The 17,423-nt window shown below is 43.1% G+C and overlaps 1 protein-coding gene across 15 annotated transcripts in view; it reads right to left on the bottom strand.

Moving 5' to 3' along the window:
- The window catches only part of DOCK9 (dedicator of cytokinesis 9), a 351,807-nt gene that overhangs the window by 264,512 nt on the left and 69,872 nt on the right, over positions 1-17,423 (bottom strand). For 14 of the 15 annotated variants that reach the window (XR_003791732.1, XR_003791733.1, XR_003791734.1 and 11 more), the window contains exon 1: positions 17,167-17,370. The exons of the other annotated variant lie outside the window; for it this stretch is intronic. Coding sequence is in view for 10 of the 14 variants with exons in the window: in XM_029210197.1 (XP_029066030.1) it covers positions 17,167-17,295 (129 nt within the window). In the remaining 4 variants the exon portion in view is untranslated. Of the gene's footprint in view, positions 1-17,166; positions 17,371-17,423 lie in introns of those variants that run through there. 15 annotated transcript variants of the gene reach the window in all.

Genomic DNA, 17,423 nt, shown 5'->3' with positions numbered 1-17,423 from the left:
TTCAACACCTTCACGTCTCCATTACCTCCTGTGCTTCTCTATTCTGGAGCCGCCAACTAAGACCTGTAGATCTTCTATTTGGGGCAAATTCTCATTGATTCTCCTCATTTTTCTCTCACCATAACCCTTCACCAACTGGCTTTTCCTGACCCTCAAATATGTCTTGGTTAAGGCTGGAAATTAAGATATGGGATGAGTTTTTGAAATAGAGGTAGCAGCTAAACTCTCTGGAGGGTAGAAGGAGGAAAACTTCAGGTACTCATTCTTCTCGGGTATGGCTACAGTGGAAGCAGAATGGGGAACAGTGAGAGACAAAGGAAGACATGAAAAAATAGTTATCATTATTACCATTGTCACCATATTGATTAACAGCCAGGTAGTAACAACAGTTCAAAGGAAGATGGGATTTCAAGGAGGAGAGATCTACAGTCATAGGAAGCAAAGAAATCCAAGAGGAGGAAAACTGAGAACACTTTTCCATCTATAATTTATCAATCCACGCAGTGACTTAGCTTGTATCTGGAAATATTAAAGAAACTCACATCCAAAAATGAACTGGGGCCCCGCTGTACGGAGCAGTCATTTATCTTCTCTTGCCTAAAACAAGTAAATTACAGAAATGTGCATGAAAAGGGTAACAAAATGAATTACCTAATTATCTATCTTCTCTCTAAATAACTGTTTATGAACCTACCATTTTGAAAGACTTCTTTAATTTTTCCTTGAAAGAAGAGGGAAGAAAGGTGATTCCAGAAAACTGATATGAAGTCAGACTATCGGCCTTAAAGACACAGTGGCAGAGAAAGCAGCTGGTCGGGACCTCCTGGTTTAGCATACGCTGATACGACTGAGTATTTTAAAAAGGACTAGATGGGTGGTTTTTAAAGCTACCGGCTCTACCCTAAACACTCTCTAAAAAATGAAGATCCCTAACAGCTCACTGCTAACCCCTTTCTCTGGTGGGGTTTATAGTGGGAGATGAGAGTCTCATCTGTCTGCACCAGTTTATCTGAAAGCAGGAGGCCAGGTAAATTTACACTTCCTTCAAGGCCTGAGTAAGAGGGGTGGGTGTCCTCAGATTTCTGTATCACCACCTTCCTGGTCTCCGCCTGAAACTGTATTTAATGCCTCCAGCTTCCCACTCTCCCGTAGCCAGGGAGCACGCCAAGCTCACCCTGGGGTGGGAGGAGGAGGGATTATTGGTAAATATTTACAGAATACAAAACCTAACCTAATCAGGTTCAAATACTTAGCGACTTTATCCCAAAATTCTTCTTACACATGACCTCTACCTCTTGCCTAAATTATGGTAAAGTCTCCTAAGTAACATCTAAAACCCCAGTTCTCTGCCTCTATCCCCACCCCAGCCACTGGGCTCCAATGTCATGGTCACCATAGTCCCTCGGCAAAGCTCTGATCCAGACACCTTCCAGCTCAAAAACCCAAAACGAAGAAAAAAGTCAACACTCCAGACATGGCCTCTGTCAGCCCCCTCCTTCCTTGGGTGACCGGGATCTGTGCGCCCCTAACTCTCCCAACACCTCACCAGGCTCAACGACCATGTTCCCCAGATTTCCTTCCTCGGGGCCTTCATCACAGGGTCCCTCTAGTCAGAACAGTTGTCATCTCTCAAATCTACTTTCAGCTCAAAATGCCACCATCTTCAGTAAGTTTTTTCTAATTTCCTCCACTAGAGGTACTCTCTTTTCCTTAGTAGCCTTTAACACGTTACTTTTAACGTTCCAATCTTCGACTTAAATGTGCATAAAGCTTATTTTGCAATCTTCCCTCCCTATTAGTCTGTCAGCAAGGTAGGAAAGGATCTGTCTTACTCATCCTGCTTCCCCCAAGCACCTAGCACAGTACTTGGCACATGTAGGGACTCAACAAATGTGTTCAATTAGTTTGGTGTATGTGTGAAATTAAAAATCTATTCCTGGGGACATCCCTGGTGGCGCAGTGGTTAAGAATCCGCCTGCCAACGCAGGGGACACAGATTCAATCCCTGGTCTGGGAAGATCCCCCATGCCACGGAGCAACTAAGCCCGTGCGCCATAACTACTGAGCCTGCGCCCTCTAGAGCCCGTGAGCCACCACTACTGAGCCCGTGAGCCACAACTATTGCAGCCCGCGCCTAGAGCCTGTGCTCCGCAACAATAAGCCACTGCCAAGGAGAAGCCTGCGCACCGCAACAAAGAGCAGCCCCTACTCGCTGCAGCTAGAGAAAGCCCACGTGCAGCAACAAAGACCCAACACAGCCATAAATAAATTAATTTTTTTTAAAAAATCTATTCCTGGGACTTCCCTGGTGGTCCAGTGGTTAAGACTCCACGCTCCCAAAGCAGGCAGCCCAGGTCAATCCCTGGTCAGGGAACTAGATCCCGCATGCCGCAACTAAGACCCAGCGCAGCCAAATAAATAAGTAAATTTTTTTTAAAATCAATTCCTGTACAACACGGGGATTATAGCGAATATTTTATAACAACTGTAAGTGGAATATAACCTTCAAAAATTGTGAATAACTATACTGTACACCTGTTATTTATATAATACTGTACATCAACTATACTTCAGTAAAAAACTAATTTTTAAAAATCTATCTATTCAGGGGCTTCGCTAGTGGCGCAGTGGTTGAGAATCTGCCTGCCAATGCAGGGGACACGGGTTCGAGCCCTGGTCTGGGAAGATCCCACATGCAGCGGAGCAACTGGGCCCGTGAGCCCCAATTACTGAGCCTGCGCGTCTGGAGCCTGTGCTCCGCAACAAAAGAGGCCGCGATAGTGAGAGGCCCGCACACCACGATGAAGAGCGGCCCCCGCTTGCCACAACTAGAGAAAGCCCTCGCCCGGAAACGAAGACCCAACACAGCCATAAATAAATAAATAAAGCAAACTGTCAACAAGTAAAAATAAATAAACACTATTATTAAAAAAATCTATTCAGAAATGTGGAGACATAGATGTGGAAGCATCTATAATATGTGTATTTATTTGTCAATCAAATACGTGCTCATTTCTTTTCCCAGGAGCTTACTAACACAATCCACACGTCCTTAAAAGTAGGAAGCAAAAATCAATCTATGAAACTAAATAAAAATCAAGCCTAAACCAAGTAATGCACCCTTACATAAGAACGAATTTTAGTATTTTATTAATAAAGACATTCCTCAGCACTTGAAAAGGGGTACTTTTCTAGTGTCAGTTATGCTATCATTAGCCTAAGTGCAATCAGCAGGATGTCACCTTGCTTCCAAAAGCGCCCATGATTAGTATCTTTTACAATCACTAAAAACCCAGGCAACAGCACCATGCAAATCTCTGTGCCATGGAGCTTAAAGTCACTGACAATTTTGCATAAAAAACTGAACTTTCTTTTCATGCACAGTTCTCACAATCAATTCAGATTATTTTTAATCTGGAGCCCCACAAAAATTGGTTTCATTTTCAGTTCTGAAGAAAGCAGAGGTTTTACAGTTCTTAAACCCTCAACCATAGTATATAAATAACTACAATAATATACTACCATATTATTTAACCTAAGTTTAATATGTTACTATCACACTGAATTACTTAACGTAAGTTTCATATGGCTTCTAGGACTAAATAAGGACATGATCAAGATCTAAATCCCTGCATATTTGGGGATCTTTGCACCTCAGTACATATTCTAGATGTCACGAGAAATAAATCTCTTAAACGCCCAATCTGTTCTCCCTAGTTGGCAAAGTAAATTACTCGTGCATAGATAAAAATCTTAATTTTAGGACTCTTTAGGATGTTAATAGCTCCCTCTCTAGCTCTATAGTCTGTGCCTTTGAGCCTGACCCACAATTCCCATTGCACTCTTATCAATGATGTGAGTTTCCTCTATCTCTACTCAATATCTTCATGAGACAAACATTCTGTCACTACTCCTACAATGAACAGGCAGGTCAAGCTTCATGTTTCCTGGGTCTCAGGAAAGCAGTGTAATGGTTGAGGTCCCAGTACCTTTCTACTTCCCAGAAAGCTGACTTCACTCTCAGCACCTTCCTAGGAACTCAACCTGCAACAGGTCACAACCGTCCTTCTTCCTTCCAGGGTGCGAAAACAGCCAAGAAGCAGAGGACTCCCAAAGGGGAACACCAACCCAAGGGCTCCCTGGGGCCTGTCTGTGCTCCTTTTCCCTCTAGTCTGCACAGTCTTTGAGGACAAGGTCTGTGTCTTAATCAAATGTTTATCCTGTAGTGTCTGTTGAGTAAATGAACAACCAGTGACAACTGGGGATCTACTGAACACAAGTTTTTAAGCACAAGAGCTTAAAAAATTGTAACAACACAACATTTCTGTCTGCTAATGTCACTGTTAAGAACTCAAAAAACAGGGCTTCCCTGGTGGCGCAGTGGTTGAGAATCTGCCTGCCAACGCAGGGGACATGGGTTCGAGCCCTGGTCTGGGAAGATCCCACACGCTGCAGAGCAATTACGTGAGCCACAACTACTGAGCCTTCGCCTCTGGGGCTTGTGCTCGGCAACTAGAGAGGCTGTGATAGAGAGAGGCCCACGCACCGCGATGAAGAGTGGCCCCCGCTTGCCGCAACTAGAGAAGGCCCTCGCACAGAAATGAAGACCCAACACAGCCAAAAATTAATTAATTAATTAATTAATTTTTTTAAAAAAAGAACTCAAAAAATGCCTCAAGATCTGCTAAGATCCTGACTAAAAGATAAAGAGGACACTGAATCCTCTGGGAGGCTCCAGGGCAAGACACCCTGGACTGATAAGAAGAAGATGATCACGAGGAAGCCTGGAGCACAGAAGCCTGGGCTCCATGTGGCCTCTGCCCCTCCCCTCCCAAAGGTCACCTTTGATGGAAATGAGCTCCAGGGCCGCAGTAGGCCAGGCTCCAAAGAAAAAAATCTGGTCCGAAAGGAGGATCTTACATCCACTGTAGGCTGGTCAGTGTCCCCCCACATTGTGTGGGTGACACCAGGCCAAGACCACAAAGGGATAGGCATCACAGGTAGAACCCAGGTCTCATAACAGCAGGTGTACAGCTCACTGGAATATGCTGGGAGACTGTGGGGAAGAGTGGTTTGGGGCTTGCTTCACAGAATAGGGGACATCCAAGACACCAAGACTCCAAGTTGTAAAGAAAGAAGTCAGCACTCTTTCTGATCATTTCCAACAACTGAAGCTATGGAAGAAGACATCTGTGATTCTCTCAAATTCTGGAAGCTATTCTGAAACCCCTTTCCTAAAATGGACCACACCCTCCCCAAAATCCACCAAAGGAGCCCATCCCCACCATCCCACCATCCCACCACCTATGGAGCCCCCAGCAACTATGCCTGATATATTAATTCTTCCAGGAGAAATTAACATTGTGTCAGGAATCTTTGCCCATCTCAGTTTTCAGTGGCTTTGAATTCTAAGTCCCTTTAAAAGTTTGATACTTTAATTGGTTTTTCACAAAATCAACTCCAAAGAAATCAGTAGGGTACACATTCTTCCATTTTAAAAAAACAATGATAAAACAGCAGTTATTTCTCATCTTCCAGAAAAAAATAGTTAACATTCTTTCAGAAGGTTTTTTTTTAAAGAATAAAGAAAATTAAAATGGCTAAATGAACATATTCAAATCCTGGGAAGAAAAAAAGCTAACCTCAGAGATTAAATATCCTGTAAATACTAGCTAGTGTAATGGTTTATGAACGAATTTAGTATACTATAAATATTATGGGACCTCTGCTATCACCATAGGAACTCTGCTTTCTACTTAAGAAAATAGCAATAAGTTAGAATGACAGATTGGATAAGTTCTCTAAACAATCTTAGGAATACAACTCTTTGTAATGACACAATTTGAACAAGCTGCCATTTACAGCTGAATATTTATTTCAGCCAAGGCAAAGCGGGCTGAAAGGCAAAATGACCTAGGTTAACAGAGTTTACTCTACATTAAAGAACTTTAGGTTAATAGGCCCATGAAGGTTTTTTCCTCAAGCCACATAATTATTTTAACCAAAGTACACATAAAACCGTGATTTCATATCCCTTAAAAAAATATTATCTGACTACTAAGTTAATTCTTCCTTCTTCAGTAAGTTTCTATTGAGATCTTTTGTAGATTAATCTTGTAATTCTTGCTTTTTATTTCTTTCTCTCTGTCCTCCTAATATCCCTTAAACAGAAATGAAGAACTCATTTCTTGGCTTATGGAAAAATGAATGTCAATTTCACCTACAAACTGGCCTAGGACTAATGAAATATACAAGCGGGAAAGAGATCCATGGTACAAATAGATGTTTCATATTCTGATATGATCTGATTACCACAGTATGTAAAGATACTTGATAAAATGCAAAAGTAAACAAAGTACATTCAATTATTTCCTGGGGTCAGTGGAAAATACATTGGATCAGAGCCAGTAAACTCTGTAGATTTTGTTCTTTGTTCTTGTCTGTAACACGAACTGTATGACCATAAACAGATTAATCATGGTAGATCTTATCTTCCTCATCTGTAAAATTAGGAAGCTGAACCAGATGACCTCTAGAGATATCTTTCACCTCCAAAGCAGTATGATTTCATTTCCATGTCACAAATTTCTACCAACCCAGAGAATTCATGGTACTTTCCACAAAGGCGTGTAATGATTCAAATTAACCATTTAAAAGTTTCTGACAAACTCAAATTTTAAAATTATATCTTTTTTTACACACCTGCCACCCTATCAAGAAAGAAGTGTTAACTATGAGCCAGGTGACCTTAAGCGAGTCACTTGATTTCTCTGGTCTTCAGTTTCCTCATCAAAATAGAAATTTAAACAAATAAACAAACAAACCAAAAACCCCACTATCCCTGTCTATCTGACTACATTTTTCCAGAGGCTCACACAAGATGTTTTTTGGAAAGAATTTTATAACACCATCAAGTGCAACCTTTCATTATTTCACCTGGGCCTCCTTCCTCTGAGCATTCAAAGCAGGACTCTTGTTGACAATATTTTTGCTACCAAGATGCACGTGTTTATCTTATTCCAGGAACACACATTTTACATTAAGATGCACACCTGTATAAGCACTAAGATGTACAATTTTCAAAGAGGACCAATTGGAGTGTCTTATATGAAGCACCAAAATTTCCCTCCTATATTCGTTTTCTTTTTTCTTGATAGGTTATTATCCATTCACTTATGAAAGTTAAACAATTAGGAAATATTAGAGTATATAAAGAACAAATCATATTCCCTTTTCACGTATTTCCTTCCAACGTTTTTCTTACACACAGGTTATTTCTTACACAATTGTGACGTACACACTTCCACATACTATTTCTTTTTCACCCAACGTTAAAATTTTCCCATTATAAGTCCTCCATAAGGAGCACTTTTAAGAGTTATATGATATTCCTTTAGGCTGCCCTCATAAATCACAAAAACTTGTACTTACTGGGTATTTACTGTGCGCCAGGCCCTATTCTAAGTGCTTTATATGCATCTTCTCACTTAATCATCACAAACATCTATGGGATGAGTGCTATTATGATGTCCATTCTTGGGGTGAAGAGACTGAGAAAGCTGAGCTTTCTCTGAAGAGCTGGGTTTAGAATCTCCTGAGCTCAAGTTCTTATCCACTACATCCTACTGCTACTCCTCACAGAACTATCCCCCTATTACCAGAAACTTGGTTATACCACGGTTATTTTCTAAGTTCTAGAATTCCAAGACTAAACATCTGATATCTAACTTATTCCTGAAACAAGACCATACTGTACTGTAGCATCTGTAATACCATAAAACTTTTTCATCAACAAAAGAGTGCTTATGCTTTTTTAAAAAGTGAACAATCTGCATATACTGTTTATAATTTTTTAATTTATCATGGTAAACAACTCTTAGAACATTTCTATATCCACATGACAGAACGTGTATTTTCTGTATGAAAATACAGTATGTGAATCTCTAAGTACACAGAGTTTGAGAATAAACTTCTTGTGGTCAATGGAGATGGTGGGCAGTCCAATGACATCTGCTTTCAGATTCACTTTCAGACTAACATTCAACAAATGTTAATCTATAATAAATAAATGGGCACATCTCCAACACATGCACTGACCCAGCCAGCCTCCCTAAGTAGACATACCCAAGCACTATCTTGATTGTATTTATTCCTGCCAACTTCAAAGAAAGCGGCGGTGGGAGGGGGGTGGCAGGGAGATGCCAACAAACCACTTGGCATTACAGAGCTCTGATCAGGTAGTAAGTCTCCTTGCCAACAATTTGCTGATAAGAATTTAAGGAGTCCATCAGAGAAAAAGAAAAAGTGACAGAGATGTAAAAGAAACAGAAAAAACTTCACCATCTAAGTACTTCTTAATGATTTGCAAAACTCATGCTTCAAGTGATAGAAAAGCACTTCCAGGTTTTTATTATTTGTATTTTTGTTTTATTTTGTTTTGTTCTCAGATGAGTTACTAGATACCTAACATAAGAATTAGATCATTGTGTTCTTTTACACGTTGGAGTTCAACAGATTTGGTGAAAAGAAAACTGTCCTAAAAAAGGAAATGAATATTACTTGTATTAAAATGCGCAGCTGCTCTCAAAACCTATGCAAAGATCACACAGATTTACTGACAACTTGCTTTTTCTAAACTAAAGCAGACAAAGGGCCAGCCTCAAAGTGATGCATTCTTATGTACATGAACATCATCAAATCTATCAGGTTGCAATGAGAAACTAATGATACAATGGATCCTGTGCGTTAGGAAAGTTAATCTGGCAGAGAGAGATAGGCTAGAATGAAGTAAATAGAAATGGGTGCAGGGGAGAGAAATTAGGGGCAGTGGGGAATCAAAAAAAGATTTAAAAATAAAACGTGTCAGATGTAGAGACTTCAGGAGTCTTTCATTCATCAAAAAAAAAAAAATCTAATATCTTGTAATAACCTATAATGGAGAAGGATCTGAAAAAGAATATATATATGTATATAACTGAATTACTTTGCTGTGCACCTGAAACTAACACGACATTGTAAATCAACTATATTTCAATAAAAAATCAAAAAAAAAAAATATATATATATATATCGAGCCCCTGCTAAGTGCATGGAAACCATGGTGAACCAACAGTCCAGTGAGGGAAACAGATGCGAAACAAATGTACATACACATCAATAGGTAAATTGTGGGGCTTCCCTGGTGGTGCAGTGGTTAAGAATCTGCCTGCCAATGCAGGGGACATGGGTTCGAGCCCTGGTCTGGGAAGAGCCCATGTGCCACAACTACTGAGCCTGCGAGCCACAACTACTGAGCCTGCGTGCTGCAACTACTGAAGCCCACACGCCTAGAGCCAATGCTCTGCAACAAGAGAAGCCACTGCAATGAGAAGCCCGCGCACCTCAACGAAGAGTAGGCCCCGCTCACCGCAACGAAGAGTAGCCCCCGCTCACCGCAACTAGAGAAAGCCTGTGTGCAGCAACGAAGACCCAACGCAGCCAAAAAAAAAAAAAAAGAACCCACCACATTCAAGACACTGGCTGTCCCATCAACCCAGGTGCCAGAATATGGACAACGTGGTCCCCCGCCACCCTCAATGGAGAGGCGGCGTGAGGGAGAAATAAGGAGGAATTAGAGATTTCAGAGTTGGTGACCATGCAACGATGACTCTCACTACAGAAAACAAGTATGCGAAAAGGACGCCTGCTTTGAGATGAAAAGTGACTGTTTATGTTTCATAGATGCTAAACTTAAGGGACTGGTAGGACAGCCAAGTACACGTCAGGCAAGTTAGCAGAAAAGCAGGTCTGAGCTGGGGGGAAAAATCAAAACTGAGATAATGATTCAGAAATTGCAATGAAGGTATGCAGCTCCCTGCAGAGTGCAGGGAAGAGATTAAATGTTATGAGCCAAAGGTGGAGAAGGGACTCTTTCGGAAGGGTGGTGAGTGAAGCAAGGGAACAGAGGAGCGGGAGAACCAGAGAAGGGGAGAGAGGTGCTGTGTGGTAACAAATGCTGCAGAAGACAAGCTGAAGGGGTGAGGACGGAGAGGCTACCCCACACTAAAGGCAGAAGCCAGGCTGCAGGGGCACAACCCAAGGTCACATAGTGGTTAGTATTAAAGTGGTAACAGAACTCAGGCCCCCAAACTTAACCACAGGCCTCACTGCCTCCCAACACTATAATGGAAGAATTTTCTCAAGTCATTATTCTTCTAAAACTAAACTTAATGGCATCATAAACAATCCAAACCCACAATCCATTTACACTACTGTTAAGACCTTTAGATCGTTTGCAGTTGGTCAGTATTTTACATTTTCTGCCTTGAACCATCAGCACTGTGACTTCAGACACTGTCTTTTATGTACATTTCAGTTTAGTCCTTAGGGGGAATTCCTATAATCGTATGTACTGAGCCAAAGAACGGAAGCACATTAAAGTTCTTCATACATACAGCCCAGCTCAAAAAGTTATACCATGCATGTTACAAAACCCAGGTGACACAATGCTCATAAAATGCCATGCGAATGGGGCCCCTGGAATTGTGGGATGAGGAAGCCCTGCAAACAAAAGTGCCTGGCTCACCCCATCCGTGCAAAACCTTTTCTATCTCTGCAAATTTGCAAATTTATCAAGCAAAATGGCACCTTGCTGTAATTAATGTTTCTTTAATTGTTAGCAAGGCTGAACATTTTTTTCTTCTGTTCTTTATTGGCTAACTGTATTCCTTTCTTTGAGGAATTACCTATTAATGTCCTTGCCCATTTTTCTTCTGGAGTATTTTTCTTTCTTTAATTGATTCATAAGAACTCTCAATATATTTTTTTAAACTTAACACTATGACAGAGATATAGATATACAGAGAAGACAAATACTGTTCCTAAGTTTATTATTTGACTTTTAAATTTATGGTACTTGTAACATACAGAACAGAGGTTTGAGTTTGCATGGGGAGGCAGAAGGCAGAGTGGTGAGTAGGAACACATGGTCTGAAGCCACAGTGCCCAGGTTCAAGACACAGATCCCCCCACTTACAGGCTTGTGACCTTGAAGTGACTTGACCTCCCATGTAAAGCCCTAACACATATCCTAGGACACAGTAAGTGCTTAATAAATGCTGGCTCCAGATATATTTAGTCAAGACAAGCAATCTTTTATTATCATAATACAAGCTTACCTTTGTTAAGCACTTAGTATTAAGGATCTTTACATATATTAAACTGTTTAATCTTTACTTTAAGAATGCCCTAAGGAAAAAAAAAAAAAAAAGAATGCCCTAAGATAATAATACCTAACAATCCCAATTCTCAGATGAGCAAACCGAGGCTTAGGTGAAGAAACTTGATCAAAGTCCTCAGCTCATCAATGGCAAAGCCCTGGTTCACCTCCCAAGCCCAGGCCAAACTATTTTCCTTTACTTTCATGCTTTAAAAAAATTCCTCTCCACCCTTACATGATTATTCACCCATGTTTTATGCTGTTTCTTTGATTTATTTTACATGTGACTCTTACATTTAGTTATCACTTATTTCAGCGACACAAGTCCCCTATATACGAAGGAGTTCCATTCCAAGAGTGTGTTCTTAAGTTCAATTTGTTCGTAAGTCCAACAAAGTTAGCTTAGGTACCAAACTAACACAATCGGCTATATAGTACTGTACTGTAACAGGTTTATAATAGTTTTCACACAAAAACTACGTTAAAAAAACACAAAAAATAAAGAAAACATTTTTAATCTTACAGTACAGTACCTTGAAAAGTACAGTAGTACAGGACGACAGCTGGGATACAGGGGCATGTTCACATCTTTGAAACTTCACAACTTGAAGGTTCGTATGTAGGGGACTTACTGTATAAGGTGGGACCCCAATACTTTTTATGCAGTATCATTTACTCAATGGTGTACCCACCATGTTTCACTACTGCTCACATGCACCCTAAAGGTTGACACACACAGAGGTCTGTTTTCTGTTCTGGGTCACAGACTTCTCTTTGGGTCCTTAGGCTTGTGTGACACAAAATTGTCATATTATTTACCCCCAAGATTACACTGAGGGGAAGATCTCTCTAAGAAGCGTTTATGATGTGTTCTCAGCCAGTCATTGAAATTGTTCCCCAAATTAGCAACTGTATTTCTCAAAGCTTCTCTCCCTTCCTTCTAAAACTTACCCCTCTCTGTCCAAGCTGCTCTGCTCCTTCTTTGCCTAGCCGGGCATTTTAAGCATGTGCTCAATCTCTCTCATTCTTTTCTGGAGAAAAGTCTTCCTTATCATTACATCTTCCAGGTCCAGTTCAATTCTTCACAAACCCTTTCCCAAGTATATCAGTTCTCTGTTATTTCATCTCCATGTGTTGTCTGAATCAGGCATCTGAACCTTTATATGTGCTCCTGCGTACCGTTATCTTTTTGTTGAACAGTGACCTGTCCACCTGTTTAGACCATAAGCCCTTCAGGGCAAGGGCCTGCTCCAACACAGCAGCAGGTCCTCAGCACCCAGCAAAAAGTCCTAGCACAGAGCAGGCCCTCATCAAATGTGAATGAAGATTTCACAGTTCCCTTCTTCCCTTTTCAAATTCAAGGCATTACTAATGTCCTCCTGTCTCCCAATATTCAAATGGATCAGAAACCAAAGAAATAGAACCTATTGTTGATTATCTAGTTGGAGATGGGCCTCCACCCTGCTTCCTGTATTCTGGGACATTTCTGTTGTTAGGACTCTACCAGAGGGTGGAGAAAGACAGTGAGGTGAAGCTCAGGCCAGTTCAGTTACCGATTTCCTATCCTATCTGATTTAAAATTACAGCCAAAATGAGGTTTTACGTTACCTGAGGATTTCAAAGAACACCACCCCTCGGGTCTCGGGTTACCTCAGATCATACTGGAATCTCGTGTTGACTGAACTGGGAGGGCGAGAAGGGCCTCAAGCGTGCACTCCAGGAGATTATCATCCCACACCTCTGTCCATCATCCTCCAGTTACACAAAGGAAAATTTAGTGACGGCCTGACTTGGTTTCATTTCGTTTCATACTGCAGGCTCTCCGATGGCTGTGCAATGGTGTCACCAGCAGGGGCTTGATGTCAAAGGAGAGCCTGAAGCTGAACACGCTGAGATAAGATCGGCAAGGAAGCCGGCAGCCAGATGACTTGGGCATCAATACCCAAGCACAGTCGAGCCAGCAAACCCATGCAAAGCGCCCTGTCCCAATATTTACACAAACCTTTCAGAAAAAGAATATTTTTAGGCCTTGGGTGGTATACTCCGTTAGATCTAGGTCATTATGATGCTATCTTTAATGCATCTGAAAGGCCCAATCGCAACTCAACCCTGATCAGGGAACTATTTCTAGTTTTTCTCCTGAGTTTGCATATATTTTGAACGTGCTGCCCTCCTGACTATTCTCAATCACGGGCAGCTAATTCTGGAGTTGTGAGGATTCTTCTTTCATTACCCAAAATCATAAATTACATTTCCTACAGTTAAGAATACTACTAGTAGTACCTCTGCTACTCTTGTAAAAGCATCTTAGAATCGAATCCGGTTGGTAAGGAAACAGACTCTAGAACAATCTAGTACAGCTCCTCATGTAACAGGAGCCCTGAGGTTCAGAGAAGTTAAGCGACAGCCCAGGGTGACTTAAGTAGCTGGCAGAATATCAGCTGGGCACCATCTAAGAGCTTTACCTCTATTGCTCATTTAATGCTCCCAACAACCATATAAAGTAAGTATGACTACTATCTCTACTCTACAGATGAGGAAACCGAGGCACACCAAGGCTAAGTTATATGCCTAAGACTGCACAGCTGGTAAGGGGCAGAGCTGGAATTACAACCCAGGTGCTTCAGAGCCCACACTCTGCACCACTAAAGCTCTAGGATTAAAACCCAGGACTCCTGACCCCAGGGAGGGTTCACTCCGTCATTAATAATTCTAAGACTCATGAAAGAGTAAACCACATTTGAAAAAGCCAGCAAAACTTGTTAGGATCCTGATTAGAACTACCATTAAAAGATGTTTCTTAGGCAATCTGGGAAATCTGGATAGTATGTCAACAGATTATTGCAAACTTTAACATAATGGCACTGTAGTAAGAAAACATCCCTATTTTTAATAATACACACTGGGTATTATATAGGGGTGAAATGATGGGTGGTGTGGCACTCACAATCACAAAAAAACGAGGGGGAAAAGGGGACAGTTAAAGCAAGTTTAGCAAAATCTTGATAATTAACTGAATCTGGGTGATGGATTATGAAGGTTCGTGATGCTATTCTCTCTGCTTTTTAGTATTTTTTTCAAGGTTTTCAAACAAATTAATACACTATCATTTTTTATAAATTTATTTATTTTTGGCTGCGCTGGGTCTTCATTGCTGCGCGCAGGCTTTCTCTGGTTGCTGCGAGCAGGGGCTACTCTTCATTGCGGTGCGCAGGCTTCTCATTATGGTGGCTTCTCTTGTTGCGGAGCACAGGCTCTAGGAGTATGGGCTTCATTAGTTGTGGCATGCAGGCTTAGTAGTTGTGGCTCGCGGGCTCTAGAGCGCAGGCTCAGTAGTTGTGGTACACGGGCTTAGTTGCTCCGTGGCATGTGGGATCTTCCCAGACCAGGGCTCGAACCCACGTCCACTGCATTGGCATGCAGATTCTTAACCACTGCGCCACCAGGGAAGCCCTACACTATCATTTTTAAAGGCCCATGCACCTGAGCTTATGAAAAATGAACCTAACGAAAAATTTATAAGTACACCTTACTTTTACACTTTAAAGCTTGTTTTTTAAATGGCAGCCTTTATTACCCACTGAACTATTTAATTCTGTTGTTTCTGATCTCACTAAAAGCCACTCATCAATACCAGAAACATGAGAAAAGCTAGTTAAAGCCATACCCTGTTCGTTTTTCTTTTAGTCCATCTACAGAATTGCTACGTTAGTCAGCTAGTTAAGAGATATTTACTGTGTGTTTACTATGCTGTAGGCATTGTATTAGCGCTGACCCAAGCTGTCAAAAACAGAGCAGAGTACTACTTCCATCCAAGCACGGATCCATGGACCATGGGATTCCAAACCCCGGCCTGGCTGCTGCTCTGCCTTCTGCAAGGATCAGGGGTAGCTTCTTAGATGCTCCTAGAACAAAGCCGAGAGAGGTGCACCTGCTGTGGCTTCCTGGCAGACACTGGGGAGCAGCAAGAAACAGCAGGCAGTGGCAGAGTACCTGGCAGGAGGTGAGGGGGGTGAGGTTGATTGGTAGTTTTTAGTATCTGTAAGCTATTGCAAATTCCTCCATCTGCAATGCAGAATCACTGCAGTGTATTTCCCATTCATCGGGGGAGCCTTTCAAAGGCCCAAGGAGGCCCACCTATTTTCCAGCATTTTGTGTTTGCTTCATCACAAGTTTCATCAGACAAGTGATCACAGACAGGCAACACTAAGGGTTGAGACACCAGCCAAACGTCTGGCTGTTCATGCTTAAGGGTGAATAGGGAAAATAGATGTACTATTAAAGTGTCATGAGGTAGAACACAGCAGCAGTATGTCACGCATGGGAATGGACACTACTAGGTCACTATCAGTAGACCAGCCTCCAACAGGAAGGGCTGTTGAATTCAAGGACTGTTGCACGTGAGTAATGAGCAGTGTCGTGCTCAACCTAATGGCTTATCAAACTAGTACCTCCTTTTCAGTCAGGGTCTGTCCGCACTTTGGAAATCATGATTTTATTTACTCTTCTTTTGCCTCAAATCTCTAATGAGGACAGTGCCCCCAGTTAAAAGAACTAAGTTTCCTTCCAGAACAAAAAAAAACCCACAGATGTCTGCGGGCTTTCTCCTTAACATACACACATTGGCAAAAGTCAGGAAGATACAGGATATACTACTGAAGCCAAAGCAACTGAAGTTATGGAAGAGATCCCAGGTTTTGGTCTACTCTCAACTCCTGCTCTCTTACCGTCAAATGATCAACTTCAGTAAAAAGAGAAAAATAAAATCCCTTATTATTGAACCAATTGGAGTTTGAAGAATCTAGAGGGACCTGTCAGAGCAACTGTGAGAAAAATCAAACTGAACAGACTAGCTATGGAAATCAGTGAAGCTTCGTCTCCAATCTCCACAACCATCATTCATGTCATTCCGTGTCTGACCAGAAAGGGCATCTATCTGCCACCGAAAAGATGAGCCAGGCCCTGTGTTAAGGGACCCAGCACTCCACCCCAACAATAACCCACACACAGCCCCACAAAGCCCAGAGAATCACTTCCAAGGCCCTTCTTCTTGGATCGTTCCAACAAACACAAGTCAACCACCCACAAACAAGCCCCTTTCAAGAAAACAAATGGCAGCGCCAACGCAAGGAGCTGCTAAAAGTTTCCAGCTACCCAGGAGAGCACGCTGCTGCTCTTCCGCACCTTCCAAGTGATGGGGTATACTGCGTTTCCAAGTACAGCAGGACCAGCCCTGGCAGTAGAAAAGTTGATTTAAAACTTCATCTTCCTCACACCCAGAGGCCTATTCTCAAAAGACTTTCTGCTACGACCAGATTAATCACCGGTCTGCTTGCTCCAAATCCCCAAACTTCGTAGTAATTTGCACCCAAGCTGAAGTCACGGGGGATTCCTATCAAGACCCTTAACCCTTGATAAGAGGCGGCCAGGGGGAGGGAGTGGAGGAGAGAATACAGAACCCCTCCCCTTCTGGAGCTCAGCCCACCCAAAGGGTCCGCAGGGCCATATCCCACCCTGGGCTGCGGACTGGAAAAGGAAGCCCCCAGCTCCACTCCCCTGCGCCCCTCCAGGCCACAGGTGCCAAGCCCCTCCAGAATAAGGGAGGAGAAGGGGGATGTGAGAGGGAGGGAGGGGGAAAGGAGAGAGTAATTTCTCAGTCGGCAGAGGGACGTAAAGTTGGGGGGGAGGGGGGAGGAGGGAGATGGCGACCTCACTCCCAGGGAATTTCCCCGGAGGGAAGGGGCAGCAGTGGGGAGAGGACCCCCTAGACGCAGGGTGGGGGTCTGGGAGCTGCTGCCCCTCCAGGACCTTCCCTTCTCCCCTGTCCAACACCCCCCTCCTTCACCACCTCTTAATCCTGCAGACCCAGTAGGGTCGGCGGCTCCGCCTCCGCCCCACCGACTTAGAGGAGCGTGAAGGAGGTGGCCGCCCGCCTTCCTCCCTCCCTCCCTCCGTGGTCCCGCACTCACCAGGAGCACCGAGCCGCGCACCACCTCCGACACGCTCTGCCGCAGCTCGGCCGCCGTGCCCGGCTTACTCAACGCCCTGGTGAACTTCCGAGTCTCCGCCGAGGAGGGGAGCAGCGGCGGCTGCGACATCCTCGCCACCAGCGCCGCCGCCGAGCCTGCTCCGGCAGTCCGGCCGGGCCGCGCCGCCGCCAGGTGCGCCCTCGGCGCTCGGCCCGGCCCGCCCTCGGCCCCCGGCGCCGCCGCCTGCTCCCCCCCGC

Source organism: Monodon monoceros, unplaced genomic scaffold (assembly GCF_005190385.1).
Source record: "Monodon monoceros isolate NGI ecotype Baffin Bay Population unplaced genomic scaffold, NGI_Narwhal_1 Super_Scaffold_8, whole genome shotgun sequence".
NCBI lineage: Eukaryota > Metazoa > Chordata > Mammalia > Artiodactyla > Monodontidae > Monodon > Monodon monoceros.
The sequence above is the reverse complement of the archived record's forward strand: the minus strand, read 5'-3'. Positions and strand labels throughout refer to the sequence as shown.